General features: G+C 29.3%; 1 protein-coding gene across 1 annotated transcript; it reads left to right on the top strand.

Moving 5' to 3' along the window:
* The first annotated feature begins 15,698 nt into the window (after nucleotides 1-15,698).
* LOC109165185 (tropinone reductase-like 3) lies at nucleotides 15,699-17,718 on the top strand. The gene is made up of 6 exons (XM_019313841.1): nucleotides 15,699-15,895; nucleotides 16,140-16,256; nucleotides 16,739-16,873; nucleotides 17,007-17,132; nucleotides 17,209-17,310; nucleotides 17,414-17,718. Exons 1-6 carry the CDS (start codon nucleotides 15,764-15,766, stop codon nucleotides 17,561-17,563), a joined length of 762 nt encoding a protein of 253 aa, XP_019169386.1. The 5' UTR covers nucleotides 15,699-15,763; the 3' UTR covers nucleotides 17,564-17,718.
* Nucleotides 17,719-18,398: the final 680 nt, after the last annotated feature.

An 18,398-nucleotide genomic window follows, 5' to 3' on the forward strand; every position in this document is an offset into this window, starting at 1 on the left:
TGCTATTTATAGAATGTGCGTAAAATGTGCGAAAAATGTGCTATTTATAGAAAATAAAATAATAATTATTAACCAAAAAAAAAAAACATACTATGTGCCGTTACAAATTGCAACGGCACAAAAATGGCCAAAAATAATTAATTTCAGAGTGGCCGCCACTCTGAAACGCCCTGGCGAGCGCGTGTAACACACGCGCCCGCTAGGCTGAAGGGTGAGACGCACCTGCGCGTCTCACCCTTTATTTATTTTATTTTTTTAAAAAAAAAAGTTTCTGACATGAATCTTCATTTTGCAAGAGAAAGATTTGCTGAAAATTTGGCTTTCCCATTTGTCAAAATCCAACACAAGCAAATTTTACTATTCTAAAATGTGACAAGATCCACTTATTGGCGGTGCCCTAACAAAATCTCTTCTTCCCATTACTTTTAAGCTTTTTCACAACTTTTTGTGAACCCACCATTTTATCTCCACATTTTAATTATTTCTTTATTTATTTGATTTATAAATTTTTAATTTTATAATAAAAATAAATGAATTGCATACGTAAAAATTGCAAGCTTTCATTTCCAAACTTATAATTAAAATAAACATAGTAAATAAAATAAAAAAATAGAAATCGGGAGTAAAATGTGCGAAAAATGTGCTATTTATAGAAAATAAAATAATAATTATTAACAAAAAAAAAAAAAAACCTATTGTGTATAGTGGCGGACCCATAAAATCATCTGAGTGTGGGCGAATATTAAATGACATTAGAAATGCCAATGACACAATATCAAACAACTATAATAAGGTTAAAATACAAAATACATTATAAATTACAATATATTTATGAGAAAACATGAAACATAATCAATTATATAAAATAATTTAAATAACAATATATTCATAAATATTTTTAAATTTTAATTTCTTTTAGTTAGATCGATTTTTCTAAATTAATTCGAATATAATAAAGTATATTATAAACTTGTATACTATATTAATTAAATGGTTTATAAAAACTAGACTAAAAGAGCATTTAATTTGTTAATTAAATGATTCATAAAAAGTAGACCAAAAATATTTAATTTATCTTGTGAAGAAATGAAAAGGAGAAGATAATTAAAAGTGTTGCTAATGAGATTTGAACACATAACATAAACCTTTTATAACATAAAATTTAAAAATCGACCAACTAAACTACTCAAATTAATAGTATTTTTAACATAAATATAAATTTTATATAATATTTCATGCTATATATGTATACATATACATACATATATATAAAGGGGTGGGGGGAGTGGGGGCAGCTGCCCCCACATTGGGTCCGCCGATGACTGTGTGCCGTTACAAATTGCAACGGCACAAAAATGGCCGAAAATGGCCAAAAATAATTAATTTCAGAGTGGCCGCCAGTTGGCGGCCACTCTGAAACGCCCTGGCAGGCGCGTGTGTTACACGCGCCCGCTAGGCTGAAGGGTGAGACGCACTTGCGCGTCTCACCCTTTATTTATTTTATTTATTTAAAAAAAAAAATTTGACATGAATCTTCATTTTGCAGGAGAAAGATTTGCTGAAAATTTGGCTTTCCCATTTGTCAAAATCCAACCCAAGCAAATTTTACTATTCTAAAGTGTGGCAAGATCCCCTTATTGTGGATGCCCTTACTCAAGTGATTAATTAATTCGAGATTAAGCCTTATAAAATTAGTGAACTAAATTCGAGTTTAAATATTTAAGCTTGATCAATTTCAAACTCGAATTCGATCAAACTTAAGATACTATAACTATTTTAAGCTCAAACTCAAGCCTAACTAACTTCAAGTTCATTTTGTTTGCACCTCGACTACTTACAATATCCACGTACTTAACTCATCACCACCACTAACTCCATTATAGCCAATATTTTCGTCTGCACATCATTATTTTACTACTTTTTTAAGAAAAAAAAATTGTGCAATTTACGAGTTACATGAATAAAATTTATCTAATATATATTCTTGAATAATAATTGTAAATTTCTCTCAATCACCTAACAAAAATCTTACTAAGAGAAGGACATAATTAGGTTAAAATAGAGTTAAGGTGATGCAAAAATATATAAGGGAATGCATTATGCATGGTAGTAACTAACTATCATTTGCCTAATTTCCTCTACTATCACCTATCTATATAATCTATATGTCCCACATAACATAATTACCCTTGGTATCAATCTACACCCTCTTACAATAATTACGTGTTGTTGTTTCCACTTACTTATCTATCATTGGCATGTTTGGTAACATATTAGTTAATGAGCCAATTTTACTTATTTAACTATTATTAGTTGTTTGACTTGGTTAAACAATCAATATAAGTGTTTGATTAATTAATTTTTTATAAACAATCAATACGACGTCGTTTTGGTGCATTGTCCAAAAAAAAAAAATCTATGTTTCAAATACACATAAACTCATAAAAAAAATACACAGAAACTCATAACTGAATACACATAATCTAACATGATACATAATACACAGAAACTTTTAACTGAATACACAAAAACTCTTAATTGAATACACATCAACTCTTAACTGAATACACAGAAACTCTTAACTAAATACACAAACTTATAACACAATACACAGTAGCTTTTAACTGAATATACATAATCGGGTTTTGGCCATTTAGACGAACAGAGTGACGTCAGCAATTGAAACACGCGTATTTTATTCTTGGACGCACATTACTATGTCCATTGTGGTGCACGATGTAAATTGTCCTATTCAGGCAATTTTGCTATTCAATGTGAGGCGATGGATGTTCAAAAAAAAATTATAAAAAAAAAAAAAAAGTGAGGCGATGGGCCCATTGTGTGTGTGTATAAACGTATAATGGAGAGAAAAAGCTCAAATACCTATTCTGGCGGATAGTTATGTTGTGCATCCGTATGGTGCATACGGATGCCAAAACGACGTCGTTTTATTAAAAAATGTGCGTCTCCCCTTTAAAAAAAATTCAGATTCAATTCCCAGCAACAACATTATATTGTTCATTTATTCTAGAATTTTAGTTCATAGATTATGGAATTATAGTTCATTGATTATGGAATTATAGTTCATCGATTATAGAATTGTAGTTCATCGATTCTGAAATTTTAGTTTATAGATTATGGAATTTTAGTTCATTCATTCTGGAATTTTTAGTTCATAGATTAGATTATGGAATTATAGTTCATCGATTATGGAATTATAGTTCATCGATTATGGAATTTTAGTTCATATGTTGTTGCTGGGAATCGAACCTGATTTTTTTTTTTAAGGAGAGACGCGCGTTTTATTAAAACGATGTCGTTTTTGCATCCGTATGCACCATGCATGGTGCATACGGATGCACAGCATAATTTGCCTGGCAATTCTGCTATTCAAAGTGAGGCGGTGACCCATTGGATGAGTGAATTAATGGTTTTGAACTTCATATTCAAAATTATTGAATCTCTATATTCATAATTACATAACTATGTGTTCATAACTTTATGTTCATAGTTATAGAATTATATATTCATAATTTGTAAACTATATATTTATAATTATGAACAGTTTTAAAACCGTGTCCATCTTACAAGGTGGACACATTTCCATGAGCGAATAGATCGAGAATTGTATTAACAATAATAATGTATAACATAATTGCATGGGCAGCTCAACTGGTCACAGAGGTAAAATTTTGAAAGAATGACTAGGGATCGAGTTTCACCAGCGACAGTGTGGGAGTTACCTCTCAAAGTGAGGGGGTTATTCTATTACATTGTATGTATGTGTGTGTATATACATTGGATCATTCATCTTTGAATTTTTTATGGCTAACATTATTTCTTTTGTTTCTTCTTTTTTAAAAACTACTCCGTATTAATTAGTAGGGGTTTAAATGAAATTTTGACAGATTTTCATTATATTTTAGTATGATACTAGTATTTGCGCCTGTGCGATGCACGGAATGGATTTGTTGTAATATATTAAGAATATTTGGATCGATATATAATTATTTAAATTAAAACATCAAATATTATATAGTGCAATTGAAGGTATGGTTTGGATCATTTATGTGTTTTTATGTTATTAATTGCTCAAATTAATAGCTAATATGTAGATGTACGCATGCGGTGCTGTAACTTTGGAGATTTTATTTATCATTGTTCATTACTTTTATAAATAGTCAAATGTGCTCATTCTCTAGCAACTCAGTTATAAAAATGAATTGATATCCTAATTTATTTGTATGGAAAATATATTTTTTGTCTAGATATATAGCAATTTTTCCATTTAAAAAAACATAATATCACAAATTGTATTTACATACTATTGAAACCTCTTTGTAGACAACATTGGTAGTAACAACACAATCTTGTCTATCTTCGTCTAGAGCTAACACCTTTAGTCCAAAAGGATGGGTGACTCGGGTGAAAATATATAATGGTAGAATTTCAGTCAATTAGTGATCCTTTTATATTTTCAGTCAATTAGTAATATCAAATTCATTTTCAGCCAATTTTTCTTTTTTATTTTTACTTTTTTTTAGTCAATTAGTCAATTAGAATATTAGATGCATTGATATTTTTACCTAATTTCTGTTTCAGTTATAATTGATAATGTAGAATATTTTTATTAAAATATTTTCGTTGTATTTTTAATTTAATTTTACTATTGTTTAAAATATGCATTTACTATTGATGATGTAGAATATTATTATTGAAATATTTTCGTCCAATTTTTAATTTCTGTTTCATTTTTTAATTAAAATGCAATGATCTGCCAATTTATTTTTTCATTTCAATTATGGATCATTTTTTATTTGTAGTCAATTATTAATATTCATTTCCTTTTATAATTTCTGTCAATTACTAATATCAGATTCATTTTCAGACAATTATTCTTTTTTATTTTCAGTCAATTAGTTAATTAGAATATCATATGCAGTGATATTTTTACCTATCTGAACCATTTTTAATTAATGATGTAGAATATTTTTATTGAAATATTTCTGTTCCATTTTTAGTTTACCTTTACTATTGTTTAAAATATGTCTTTACTATTGATGGTGTAGAATATTATTATTGAAATCTTTCTTTTTCATTTTTTATTTACTTTTACTTTATGATTTAGGATATTATTATTGAAATATTTCCGTTTCATTTTTGATTTATGTTTCATTGCTTGAAATTGTGAAATATTTATGATATAATTGTGATTTAATTTATTCTACTCTGTAATATTAATGTGAAAAATTAAAATGCAATAATCAGACAATTTTCTTTTCCATTTTAGTCCATTATGGATCATTTTTTTTTTATTTTTAATCAATTATTAATATTTATTTCCTTTTACAATTAACCTAATTTCTGTTTCTTTTTTCATTTTTAATTTTCAGTCAATTATTAATATTCATTTATTTTCTAATTTAACTAATTTTTGTTCCATTTTTAATTGATGATGATGTATAGAATTATTGTGAAATATTTATGTTCCTTTTTTAATTTACCTTTACTATTTACTATTGTTTGAGCAGGAAATCAAGTAAATACAATTTTGTTTTTAATTATATTATAGATTATAGATTTTCCAGCAATCCAAACACTCTGATCCCTTAGTATCCCATCAAAAATGGACAAAGAAAAGTCATTTCATTAATAAAATTAAAAATAATTAAATTAAATCTAACAATGCTATATTTATTTGTAACTGTATATTAATTTCATTTTGAAATCATTGGTTCACATATTTGAATTATTTATTTTTTCTTTAATTATTATAAACAGAAATGATACTGTACTAATTAATTTATGATATTTATCAAATTATATTTTTAAAAAATATAAGATTTACACATGTTATGAGGGGTTAAAACATATTTTAAAATTATTTTTTATTAGTAAGTATTTTTATTTTTAAAATATTTTCCAGCGGCCCACACACTTCCTTAGACTCCCATAAAAAAGTAATAAAGAAAAGTCATTTCATTAAGAAAATTAAAACTAATTAAAGTAAATCTAATAATGCTATATTTATTTGTAAATGTATATTAATTTTATTTTGAAATCATTGGTTCACATATTTGAATTATTTATTTTTTCTTTAATTATTATAAATAGAAATGATATTGTAGTAATTAATTTATGATATTTATCAAATTGTATTTTTAAAAATATAGTGTTTTACCGGCAATTTATATCATGCACCAGGGCGCGCATTGCATTGGGCGCCCTGATGCAATACATAACTGTATAAAAAGATACACATAATTGTATAAATAAATACACATAATGATATAAACAAATACACATAATCACGTCAACCCCCTTCCGCGCCTCCCAAAACGACGTCGTTTTGAGAGACGCGAGACGCACAGTGCTGAGCACGCCGTGGTGCAGGGTATAACGATTGTGTTTTACCCGTGCGTTGCACGAATTTTTTTTTTTATATTATGAATTTAAAATTAAAAATAGAAAACAATGAAAATATATTATAATGTACAATATAATAATATAGTTGGACTTTTATATAGTTGGTCAAGTATCTATTTTCATAATATACAAAATTTAAATTTAAATTTTGTATGGTTAATGTTTTTTGGTGTGAGAATTTTTTTTGTATGGTTAATATAATCTCTAATCATGTTGTATATTTAGATAAATTTATTAAAAAAATCACATAATTAAATTTATTTATTCCTAATTTTATTTCATATATATTATAATTCTAAAAATATGAATACTAACTAAGAGAATTATATTTAGAAATCAATAAAAAAATGTAAATTCTAAATTTTGTATGAATAAATTTAAACTCTAATCGGACACATTTCCTTATATGATTGTATAATACATTGTATATACACATAATATTTATTAATATGTATATAGAAAAATTCTATAATTTAATTTCATTAATTATAATTTATATTGATAGATTTATAATTAAAAAAATTACATTTAGAAATTTAAAAAGTAGCATTTAAATATTGTATGATTATTATAGTGTATAATTGTATGTATATTTTTAAAAAAAAATTATAAATATTCATGTTTTGTTAATTTTATACTTTCATTTCTTTAATTCATGTTTTTCTTTAAATATTTTTTATTCATATGATGTACTCTCATGTGATTCTAAGCCCAATGAGTAGTAAATAGTCCAAATAAACAGTACTCACTCTTACTTGGACACCACACAATATATTATTTTCTCAAAATTTCATTATTTCTCCACAAATAAATACTTTCTCCACAAAAATACAATTTTCTCCAGAATATATAATTTTCTCCAAATACATTTTTCAAAAAAAAAAAAAAAAAAGAAATACAATTTTCTCCACATGATTTATCCAAAATATAATTATAGTCCATAATCCAGTATTAATACAATTTCACAATACTACTATGTATACAACACCAAAAATTTCAAGCCAAGTATTTACATAACGCACGAGTTCTACAAATCGAAACTCATTCTCGAAAATCACCACTCACAATATTACTATTTATCGATAAATGTACTTGTGTTCACATGAATAACATATATCATATAATATCACATATAATATCAATACATACAGTACTCGGGGAAAATAATAATTTTGGTGAATTCAAAATCTTACCCTCAAAGGCAAACTTTCTATAATCTTAATAGCATCCTAACCACCTTGATAAGAAACCTGCATGTGAATCAAATAAATCCAATAATAATAATAATAAGCGAAGCATATTATTCATTGATCATCATAATCATCAATGTCAACAAACTTAGATTTAAACAAAAGAATTTGGAGAGTAGAAACAATTACCTGAAGTAGAGATTAAGTGAATGAGTTTTGCTAGGATTGAAGAAAACGTACGAATATATTAAAAATCATGAAGAACCAGTAGTGTGAGGGAAGATGAATGAATGCCAAAGTCTAAAAATTTGTATTTATAGGTGAAAAATAGTAATTCGAAAGGAAAGTATAATAATTTATTTAAAAATATATAGAAAGTAAAGTACGTAAGGTAATAAAATTATTATTATTATTATTATTATTAGTATATATAGATATAGATTAAATTAAATATTAATTGTATATAATGTCTATATATATATCACACAGAATATTTACTATATTTAATTATTTAATTATTCTTTTACTACCTAATTTATATATTATTACTATCAATATATACATCTAATCTAATCTAATATATATATAATAGCACACGTATATATAAATGACTATATATGTAAATTTTTATATCTATAATTATTATTTCAATATATATGAATTTACAAAAATGGTCCTAAGTTTTGGGGGGAAAATTGGTTTGGAGGATTTTACTTTTATATATATATAGATTCGATTGATATATTATGCTTGATTTTAGGTGTTTTAATTTTGGTAGGATTGTATGTATTTTCTCCTTTGTTAACAATTGAAATTTTCTTACCCCAAAATACTGAATCCCTAATCCTAAGGGCCCCCCACACTCCGACTCGACAGAGCATGTGGGAGGATGTAAATCACGGTGACTCAATAGGTCGATTGAAATTTTCTATTTGTTCACTATTCAGACGTGTCCTTCCTTTTTTCCCGAAGCATGGATGACGTTAATGGAGGTGTGTTTCGTTTTTTTTTTTTTTTTTTTTTTTTTTTTTTTCACACGGACTCATGAGAAGGGTGAACTCACCTAAACAATGACCCATATATATATATATATATATATATATATATATATATATATATATATATATATACAGTTAGGATCATATGAGAACATGTGCTTAGGTGAGAACGTGAGAACACATCATATGCATCCATATAATATTTTTTAATGGTTTATATTAGATTAAGTGTATGCAAACACGCATTAAATGTGTGCAAACACACTAAATCGCGTTTGCACACATTTAATGCATGTTTGCACACACTTAATCCAATCTAGACCATTAAAAAACATTAGATTGATGGACATGATATGTTCTCACGTTCTCACCTAAGCAGATGTTCTCACTGGAACTCTACCTTTTATATATATATATATATATATATATATATATATATATATATATATATATATATATATATATATATATATATATATATATATATATATAGGGAAGGAATCAGGTGCATTTGAGGCTAGCTTTCCGTGCGGTTGCGCGGGTGGACGCACGTTAAGCATTAATCTGACGCACTTAAAGTACACAACACACGCACATTAAGCACACAAACAAAACACCTTCAGAACACAACCTCACGCATGTTAAGCACAAGCCTCACGCATGCTAAGTACAAGTCTCACGCATGTTAAGCACAAGCCTCACACATGTTAAGCACAAAAACACACGCACCTTAAGTTTTAAAAACAACTCACATTAAGTACACACTCACGCACATTAAGTACAAAACTCACGCACCTTAAGCAAACGACGCACGCACATTAAGCACAAAACTCACGCACATTAAGTATAAAACTCATGCACTTTAAAGTTTCAAAAACAACTCACATTAAGTACACACTCACGCACATTAAGCACAAAATTCATGCACATTACGCACAAGACTCACGCACATTAAGTACAAAACTCACGTAAATTAAACATTTCACACTCACGCACATTAAGCACAAGACTCACGCACATTAAGTACAAAACTCGCGCACATTAATCACCCGCACAACCGCACGGGAAACACTTAAATGCACCTGAACCTCTCTCTCTATATATATATATAGAACATGACCCCTATTTTATTTAATTTGATTAGAATGGTCATGATATCTATGAGATGAACTTTCAATAAAAAAAAAGTCTTAGGTTCGAATCTCATCCCGCATTAATCACGGTCGACATAATTTGTTGAATATATATATATATATATATATATATATATATATATATATATATATATATATATATATATTATAAATAAGTTAGAATGTACCCTAAGAAAAAATATTTAAAAAGTGTGAATGACAATAACCAACTTTTATATCCTCTATGAGGCGTGAGCATGAAGTACGTGAATGTATTATTTGCATGAGGGAGTAAAATACATAAAAAGGAAAATATAAATCAAATCATGAATTTTGTGAATCGATCATTCGATCCTATACTATTATTGTAAGTGTATGGAATGAAGAGTCAAGTTAAGGTTTGAACATAAAGGATTACAGTTAAAATATAAGTTTTTATTTTGGTGAATCTGAATCATGAACTGTGTGGTTACGATTCAAACATGACAATTCAAGATTCGAATTATTGTTTGAAATTTTGAGAAAATATATAGGTAATTTAGAATAGATAAAACTAACTGTAACAAAAGTTGTTGTTGAGGAAAAATTTCACTTCATGTAATAATGAAAATCACAAAACAACACGGTGCACGACAGCACGCGATAATACACAATAATCTAAAATTAAATATCAACGTAAAAAATCCCAAACCAAGAAAATATCACTAGATCGACCAACACTAACAAAGTTTTCACTATAACAAATTTGGTACAAAAGTTCAAGCAATCGCACGAGCTATACATCTATAAATCATCAAATACATCAAATCTAGGTGAAAGACATTCTTTCACATTCAGATGCTAAAAAGAATAATATCTCGTATTTAAAATATTAACTACCCTGAACAAGATGAAAATGAATACAAATAATATGAGAATACTAAAAAAAAAAAATACATGAAATAAGTATAAATTGACCTTTAAAATATTTGATGAATATAGCACCCAAAAAGTTGGCAAACTCACGACAAAGCTGTACAAAAAATAAGGAGAAATTAAAGAAAATGGATGTTTTTTTTTTGGTTTTTTTTTTTTTTTTGAACAAATGGATGGTTTTCGTAAGTGCCAAAATTATGCACTGCATGCTGCATGTGTCTAAATGATGTACTGCCTGATGTTTTTCCCCAATTACTTTTTGTTCACTTTTTTTTTTTTTTTTTTTTTTTTTTTACACACACTTTTGCTGTTCACAATTCTAAATTCCTAAACCATTAGCTTCCTCCAGAAGCTAACTAACAAATCCTTATACCATTAATATAGCTATGAGATTTTACCAATAAACTTTTTTTCTTTTTACCCCAAACTACCTTTTAAATATAAAAATATAAAATTAAATATTAAATTCACTTTGGCACCAAGTTCCTCCTTTATATGAGAGGTTGTGGGTTTGAGTCTCAGTAGATAAAAAATTCATATATAGGAAACATGAGGAAACATATTCCTCCAATAAAATTTAAAAATAAGTGGGAGTAGTATTTTTCAAAGAGTTTTTCTAACCCTATGATTGTAGAGTATCCTCCAACTTGAGTTCACAATTTTCATTACCAACATAAGTATGTAGTACTTTCGGTGAGTTTTTTTATTAGAAATGAACTCAAGTTGACGGAGACTCTAAAGTCATAGGACCAAAAGTATATAAAAAAAAAACTCTTAATAATAATAATAATAATAATAATAATAATAATCTATCTATACATATAAATATATAAAAAAGTTATAAGAGTGGATCTATGTTGATATCCATAATTTATGTTTATTGAGTTGTAAATTGCGCTACAAATATTGTACTATTAATTTTATTTGACAAATTTATATATTAAATATTACCATAATTATATTTAATGGATCTATGTTGATATCCATAATTTATGTTTATTGAGTTGTAAATTGCGCTACAAATATTGTACTATTTATTTTATTTGACAAATTTATATATTAAATATTACCATAATTATATTTAATTATGTATTATATTTTTTTCTTAAATACTTATGATTTTTTACAAGATAGTATCATACCTGTTCAAAGAATCTAAATCCCCACCACCGGAATTGGAACCTATGATCACTCATTTGGAATGGTAACCAAAATGTCATCACACTACGTAATTGACAATCATGTATCATATTTAAAATTATTACTTTAACAATTATTAACTATACTATAATTATTACCCAAAATATGATATGACTATTACCCAAGTGATTAATTAATTTGAGATTAAGCCTTATAAAATTAGTGAACTAAAGTCTAGTTTAAATGGTTAAGCTTGATCAATTTCAAACTCAAGATACTATAACTATTTTAAACTCAAACTCAAGATACTATAACTATTTTAAACTCAAACTCAAGCCTAACTAGTTTCAAGTTCATTTTGTTTGCACCTCGACTACTATACCTACCATATCCACCTACTTAACTCATCACCACCACTAACTCCGTTATAGCCAATATTTTCGTCCACACATCATTATTTACTTTTATTTTTAAGAAAAAAAAAATGGACAATTTATGAGTTACATGAACGAAATTTATTTAATATAATATATATTTTTGAGTAATAATGTTGAATTTTTCTCAATCACACAACATATAAATCACCAAAGCCATACATCCATAAATTTTTCTCAAGCTATCACACGAGCCATACATCCCTAATTAAATTACCAAATACATCAAACTCTAGGCCAAAGACATTCTTTCACAATTACAAGCTAAAAGAAATAATATCTCGTATAGAAAATATTTAACTACCGTGAACAAGATGAAAATGAATACAAATAGTACGAGAATACCCAAAAGATGCCTAAAATAAATATAAACTGACATTCAAAATATCTGATGAAGATAACACCCAAGAAATTGGCAAAACTCACAGCAAAGTTGTACCAAAAATGAAGGAGAAAGAAAATGAATGGTTTTCTCTTTTTTTTTTTTTTCTTTTTAAACAAAAACACAAAACACTTTATATATTCTTCAAGTCATTACACAAAGCGTGAAAAATAAAAAAACGGGTCAGTATCAAACCAAACCCGACTCTCTAACAATAAACTAGCATCCCTAGCTAATAAATGAGCCACAACGTTAGCAGCTTAACAAAACAGAGAAACATTTAAAAATAAAACTAGAAGACTATTAATATCATGAAGGATCAATCTATAAGGCAAACGATTCTCAAGATGCAACTGAGTAAGGACAAGTTGAGCATCAGTTTCGAAAGTAACATCATCATAATTAACTTTGACTCTTAAATCAACTCAGGGTCTTCCGGATACTTAACGCTTCAGCCTCCTCAAGTAAAACCGCACCATTCTTACCCACCGCTCCTGATGCCACACAATGCCCCCGCCAGTCTCGTAAAACCCAACCCATACCAATCGTGTTCCTATCCTCCCGGACCACCCCCCCCCCCCCTCCCCCCCTCTAGGATTCATACGCACTCCCTCCCAAATTTGCTTGTTTCTTGCATCCCAAATTCCCGAGAAAACAAGGACAAAGTGACAAGCCTCTCCCATACTAATTAAGCTTAAGTGACAAAATTGTACCTTTTCAATTTTTTCTCCACGTATGTGTCTAAATGATGTTTTTCCCCCAACTAGTTTTTGTTCACTTTTGCTGTTCAGTCCTAATCAAACCATTAGCTTCCTCAAGAAGCTAACTAACAGATTAGCATAAGAGAAATAGGGAATACAAGTTCGCTTGGTCTAAAATTGACTATTTATCACATAAGAGGAAAACTCAAATCAACGGTTCTCATTTTTTAATAACTTGTAATACTTTAAAATTTAAATTTAAATAATTAATTATATTTAAAAGTTTTTTTTTTTAAAGAGTTGATCAATGTTTCACGAACGGCTAGAACCGTATACTAACAGTTCATGTTATGACTTTTGCCCCGAATAAATCACCAATTTTTGTAAATATATAAATTTTAAGAATAAGGGCAAAATACGTTATTAAAATAAAATTTTAAAAATTATTTTTTAAATTCGATAACCACTATGTTAGCATTCTATCAGGTAAAGAGGTCATTTTGAGTTGAATTGCATGGATTTGTGTTGTTCAAGAATCCAATTGTATATTTTTTTTATTTTTTTTTTTTTAGTTTGATGACCTAATTGCAGTTTGATATGTAATTGAATTAGAGCCGTCAACACGGACTTAGCCCTCCGAGCTAGCCCGTCCCTTGACGCCAAAAAAAAAAAAAGGCAGGCGCGAGCTTTGATATTTTAGACCCATATTTTGGCGAACATTTTAGCCCACCATATCAAACCCGTCAAATGTATAATAAAAAATTATTAACATAAATAAATGTTACAATAGTAAATTTACAACATTAAATTTGTCTTGTCAACTTGATTATATTAAAACATTAGTGTGTGTGTGTATATATATAACCTTTTATATAATTATAAATATGTGTTTATTTATTTATATTAAAAAAATGTATTACGGAGTAATAATTAGTACATTGTATTTTTTTTAATTTGATTTTATATTTATATATAATATTTCTGAAAAAATGTATTAGTAATTAGTACGTGTACGCATTATATATAATATTGTTGAATTAAGGGGAAATGACACTTTTTTCTCCTGAATTATTTAAGTGGCTTTTTTTTCCCCTGAAATGTTAAATGGACATATTTACCTTAAAATAAATATTTCATTTATTTTTCTTCTCCAACAAATTATTAATATAATTTGGTTCAAACCAAACGATACTATAGCAACCAAACCAAAATATTCCAATTACAATTTATAATCAAAACGCGATATTTAGAGTTTATTAAAATCGCGAACCGGAATGACCGGTTCATGTTCCAAACTGAAAAAATAAAATACATTTATTGTTGAATTTAGATTATTTTAAAATAAAAAATAAAATTTTAAAATAAAGACGGTTCAAAATCGCTAACAGGATCCGGAATTGCCGGTTCACGGTTCATGATCCAGTTTTTTTTATTCTTAAATTTAATAAATTGAAATCCAAATATTGGGTTCTAGATTTGAATCATAACCGAAAACTTTTAATTCAATTGATATAGTGTCTGGTTCAGTTCGAACCGAACCATGGTAATCGCTACATATACGCAATAATTTGTTGGAGAAGTGAAATAAATAAAATGTTTACTTTATGGGTAGAAATGTCAATTTAATATATTAGGGGGAAAAACCATCACTTTTAAAATAATTGAGGGGACTAATGTGTTTATATAAATAATTGAGGGGGAAAAAGTGCTATAAATATATAACTTAAGGAGAAAAAGTGCCATTTTCCCTTGAATTAAGTCATTTCCAGGATAGGAAATAGTATGATTCCAACAGGTGTGTAATGCATTGCTCAATTATGGGTACCATTTTTGAATTTTGGTTTACATTTAACTCAAAAATCAAGAAATCATCACTATATATAATCAAGGTAAAAAGAATTAATACATTGTATAAATGATTTGTTATTGATTTATGGATTAACACATTATGCATTTGATTAATTATTTATTAGTTATTACTTATTATTGTGTTTAACAAATTACAAATGCATTAATATATGTTTAAACTATCCAAATTATTTTAATATATACTTATTAGCTTTTGATATTCATTTTTTATTTAAATTTAAAACTTTTAAAATTTGATAGTCTCCGCCAAAGTCCGTGGGCTTAAGTCGGGATGATTCGGGCCGACCTTTCTTAGATTCGTATTTAGCGGGCTTTTTACTCCACCACTACCATATAGCGTGCCTCAGCGGGCTTTGACAGACCTCACCCTCCTAGCTTGTTTCGATAGCTCTAAGTTGGATGACATATTTGACCCTTATTCATAAATCTTATTTAACTAATAATAAATTAAATATTAAAAAGAATTAAATTGTAAACAAGTCGAACATGCTTTGAATGAACAACGTACGACGCCGTTAGGAAACACGGCATTTCTACAGCAGGCCAGCTGTCTCTGCTACTGGAGAAAGAAAGCAATGGAGAAGATCGGAAAGCGATTCCAAGGGAAAGTGGCAATCGTCACAGCTTCAACTCAAGGCATCGGCTTCAGCATCGCCGAGCGGATCGGCGGCGAGGGGGCCGCCGTTGTCATCTCTTCTCGCAAGCAGGTTAAATTTTTTTTTTTTTTTTTTTTAAAAAAAACAAAATTCTTGACTTTTATCTGAAAGTTAACAGACTTTAACTTCTGGGTCTTATAGATTTTACCAAAGATATAAACTTTTTTAATGTTGGTGGTACAAATCTTGTATGGGTCATTTTCAAGGTTTGGTTTTGGGGTTTTAGCTTTTGTTCAGATTGGGAATTTTGGAATTTTTGTGAGTTGAGGAAGGTACTATGATGTTTTGTTTGCAGAAAAATGTGGATGAAGCAGTTGAGAAACTGAGGAGTAAAGGCATTGAAGTGTTGGGAGTAGTATGCCACGTGTCAAATGCAGAGCATAGGAAGAATTTGGTAGAGAGGACAGTGCAGGTAATTCTTGGTTGTTTGAATCCAAATCCATTTTTGTAATGAATTGTGGTTTAGATTTATTGCAATCCAATGTAGAAATTATCCTCTAGATGTGGTGATGGGTTGAGAGAGTGTTATTTGATATCTTTCACTAAAGGGTTCGAATCCCACTAGGAACGAGGGTCATTGAGAGACCTTGACCGATATGAGAGACACTGACGGGGCGACTCGTGATTTACCTCCTCCAGTCGCACTTGGGCCGGGGCGCTGGGGGGCTTAGGATTGTTGAGCATATAGCCATTAATGTGCAATCTAACTATCAGCTTAGGCTTTTAGTTAAGATGGAGCACATGCTTTAATTACCTAATGTATCAAAAGAGAAGTTTTAACTACGGGGGCGAGTGGCATTGGTTGGAAGTTAATGTCTCACCTTGCTTGGTAGGCAAATTTCTTCATCTCTATTCTTCAAAGAAATCTATAGAAACTTAATGATTTTATTGCAGAAATATGGAAAGATAGATGTAATTGTGTCCAATGCTGCTGCCAACCCTTCGGTGGATTCAATTTTGGAAACTAAAGAATCTGTCCTTGACAAGCTATGGGAGATCAATGTGAAAGCCTCTATACTCCTACTTCAAGTAAGTCGGGCTAATGGGCATGGACAAGATTTATCTCGAGTTGTCTGGGTGGAATGACGAGGGCCCTAATAACTTGAAGTTTCGTTTGTAATAGCAATTGCTTATCAAGTTTATTCGATTTCCCTTGCAACAGGATGCGTCTCCTCACATGCAGAAAGGTTCATCTGTCGTTTTAATCTCTTCTATTACTGGATTCAACCCGCCACAAGGAATGTCAATGTATGGAGTGACCAAAACCGCTCTTTTTGGGCTTACCAAGGTACTCGATACATTCTCGTTACATATAGTGGCAGCATTTCGTTTTATTTCATTTCAAGTTGCGTGTGGACTGTCAGGCGCTTGCAGCTGAAATGGCACCGAATACTCGTGTTAACTGTGTAGCACCGGGCTTCGTGCCCACGCACTTTGCTGATTTCATAACGAGGACCGAGGAAATGGTAAGTTCTCAACGCTTGTTTGAGACTCGTCTCGTCTCGTCACATTGAGCTTCTTCACCATTGTGGATTTGTGACCCAACTTGGAATTGGTTCTTTAATGTAGAGGAAATCCCTCGAGGAGAAGACGCTTCTCAATAGGCTCGGGAAGACAGAAGACATGGCGGCGGCCACCGCCTTTTTGGCGTCCGACGATGCTGCTTATATAACTGGAGAAACCTTGGTAGTTGCTGGAGGAATGCCTTCCAGACTCTGAGATCCTTTTTGCAGTCTTTGGTTTACAAAGCACAGTTTGTATGATCCAAAAAGTCAATTATTTTTTCCACCTTGTTATGACATAATCACGATGTCACGAAATAGCGATTTCAATCCCTCAATTGTTAATGTGAACATTATTGGCCGTTAAATGTTTTATAAGGTGACGGTTTTGGTCTCTCGCAAATAAAAACCGTTAAGTTCATCACGTTTGCATTGCATGTACGGGGTTTTGTTAGTCAAATACAGGGACAAAATTGTAATTTGGAATTTTAAACCGTTAAGCCCTTTGTTATAGGGTGATGAACCAAAACTACCAACAAGAGGGGCTAAAATTGAAAGACTAAAATTGTGTTCTTAATATAGGAAAAAGAAGATTTAATACCTAATTTAGTCTTTTTTATTTAGTTCTAAATGACTTTTTGTGCTTAATTAGGTTTTCGATTTTGATAATTTTATCTAATTGAGTTCTCGACTGTTAGAATGAAAGACTAAATTGAAAAAAATCACTATAGTTGATGACTAAATTGGGTAAAATTAGGAGCAAAAAATGTTATTTTTAAATAATAATATTTATACAATCTTAATTTTAGTTTATCTAATCGACTTTGGTTGCAATTACGCCTAAATTATACTCCGTACATCTTTTCAAGTAGCAGACATGGATTTGAAGTACCACAATCCCTCTTTAGATGTACCAAAAAACAAACACTAGGGGGTCTAAGCTGGCTCAGTTTACCTCCTCATGGAACCTAATGGACGAGTACATGCAGTCCAACAAAACTAAAAAAGTTGGATCACTAAAAAAACAAAACAAACACTAAGAGCATCCTCAA

This window comes from Ipomoea nil, unplaced genomic scaffold, assembly GCF_001879475.1.
Source record: "Ipomoea nil cultivar Tokyo-kokei standard unplaced genomic scaffold, Asagao_1.1 scaffold0317, whole genome shotgun sequence".
In the NCBI taxonomy this organism is placed as follows: domain Eukaryota; kingdom Viridiplantae; phylum Streptophyta; class Magnoliopsida; order Solanales; family Convolvulaceae; genus Ipomoea; species Ipomoea nil.

What these genes read in the sequence shown, in the direction of transcription:
- LOC109165185 (XM_019313841.1), top strand. Translation starts at nt 15,764, where the DNA reads ATGGAGAAGATCGGAAAGCGATTCCAAGGGAAAGTGGCAATCGTCACA. An exon ending in TGGTAGAGAGGACAGTGCAG is followed by an intron (nt 16,257 to 16,738) that starts GTAATTCTTGGT and finishes ATTTTATTGCAG; the next exon opens with AAATATGGAAAGATAGATGT. An exon ending in CCTCTATACTCCTACTTCAA is followed by an intron (nt 16,874 to 17,006) that starts GTAAGTCGGGCT and finishes CCCTTGCAACAG; the next exon opens with GATGCGTCTCCTCACATGCA.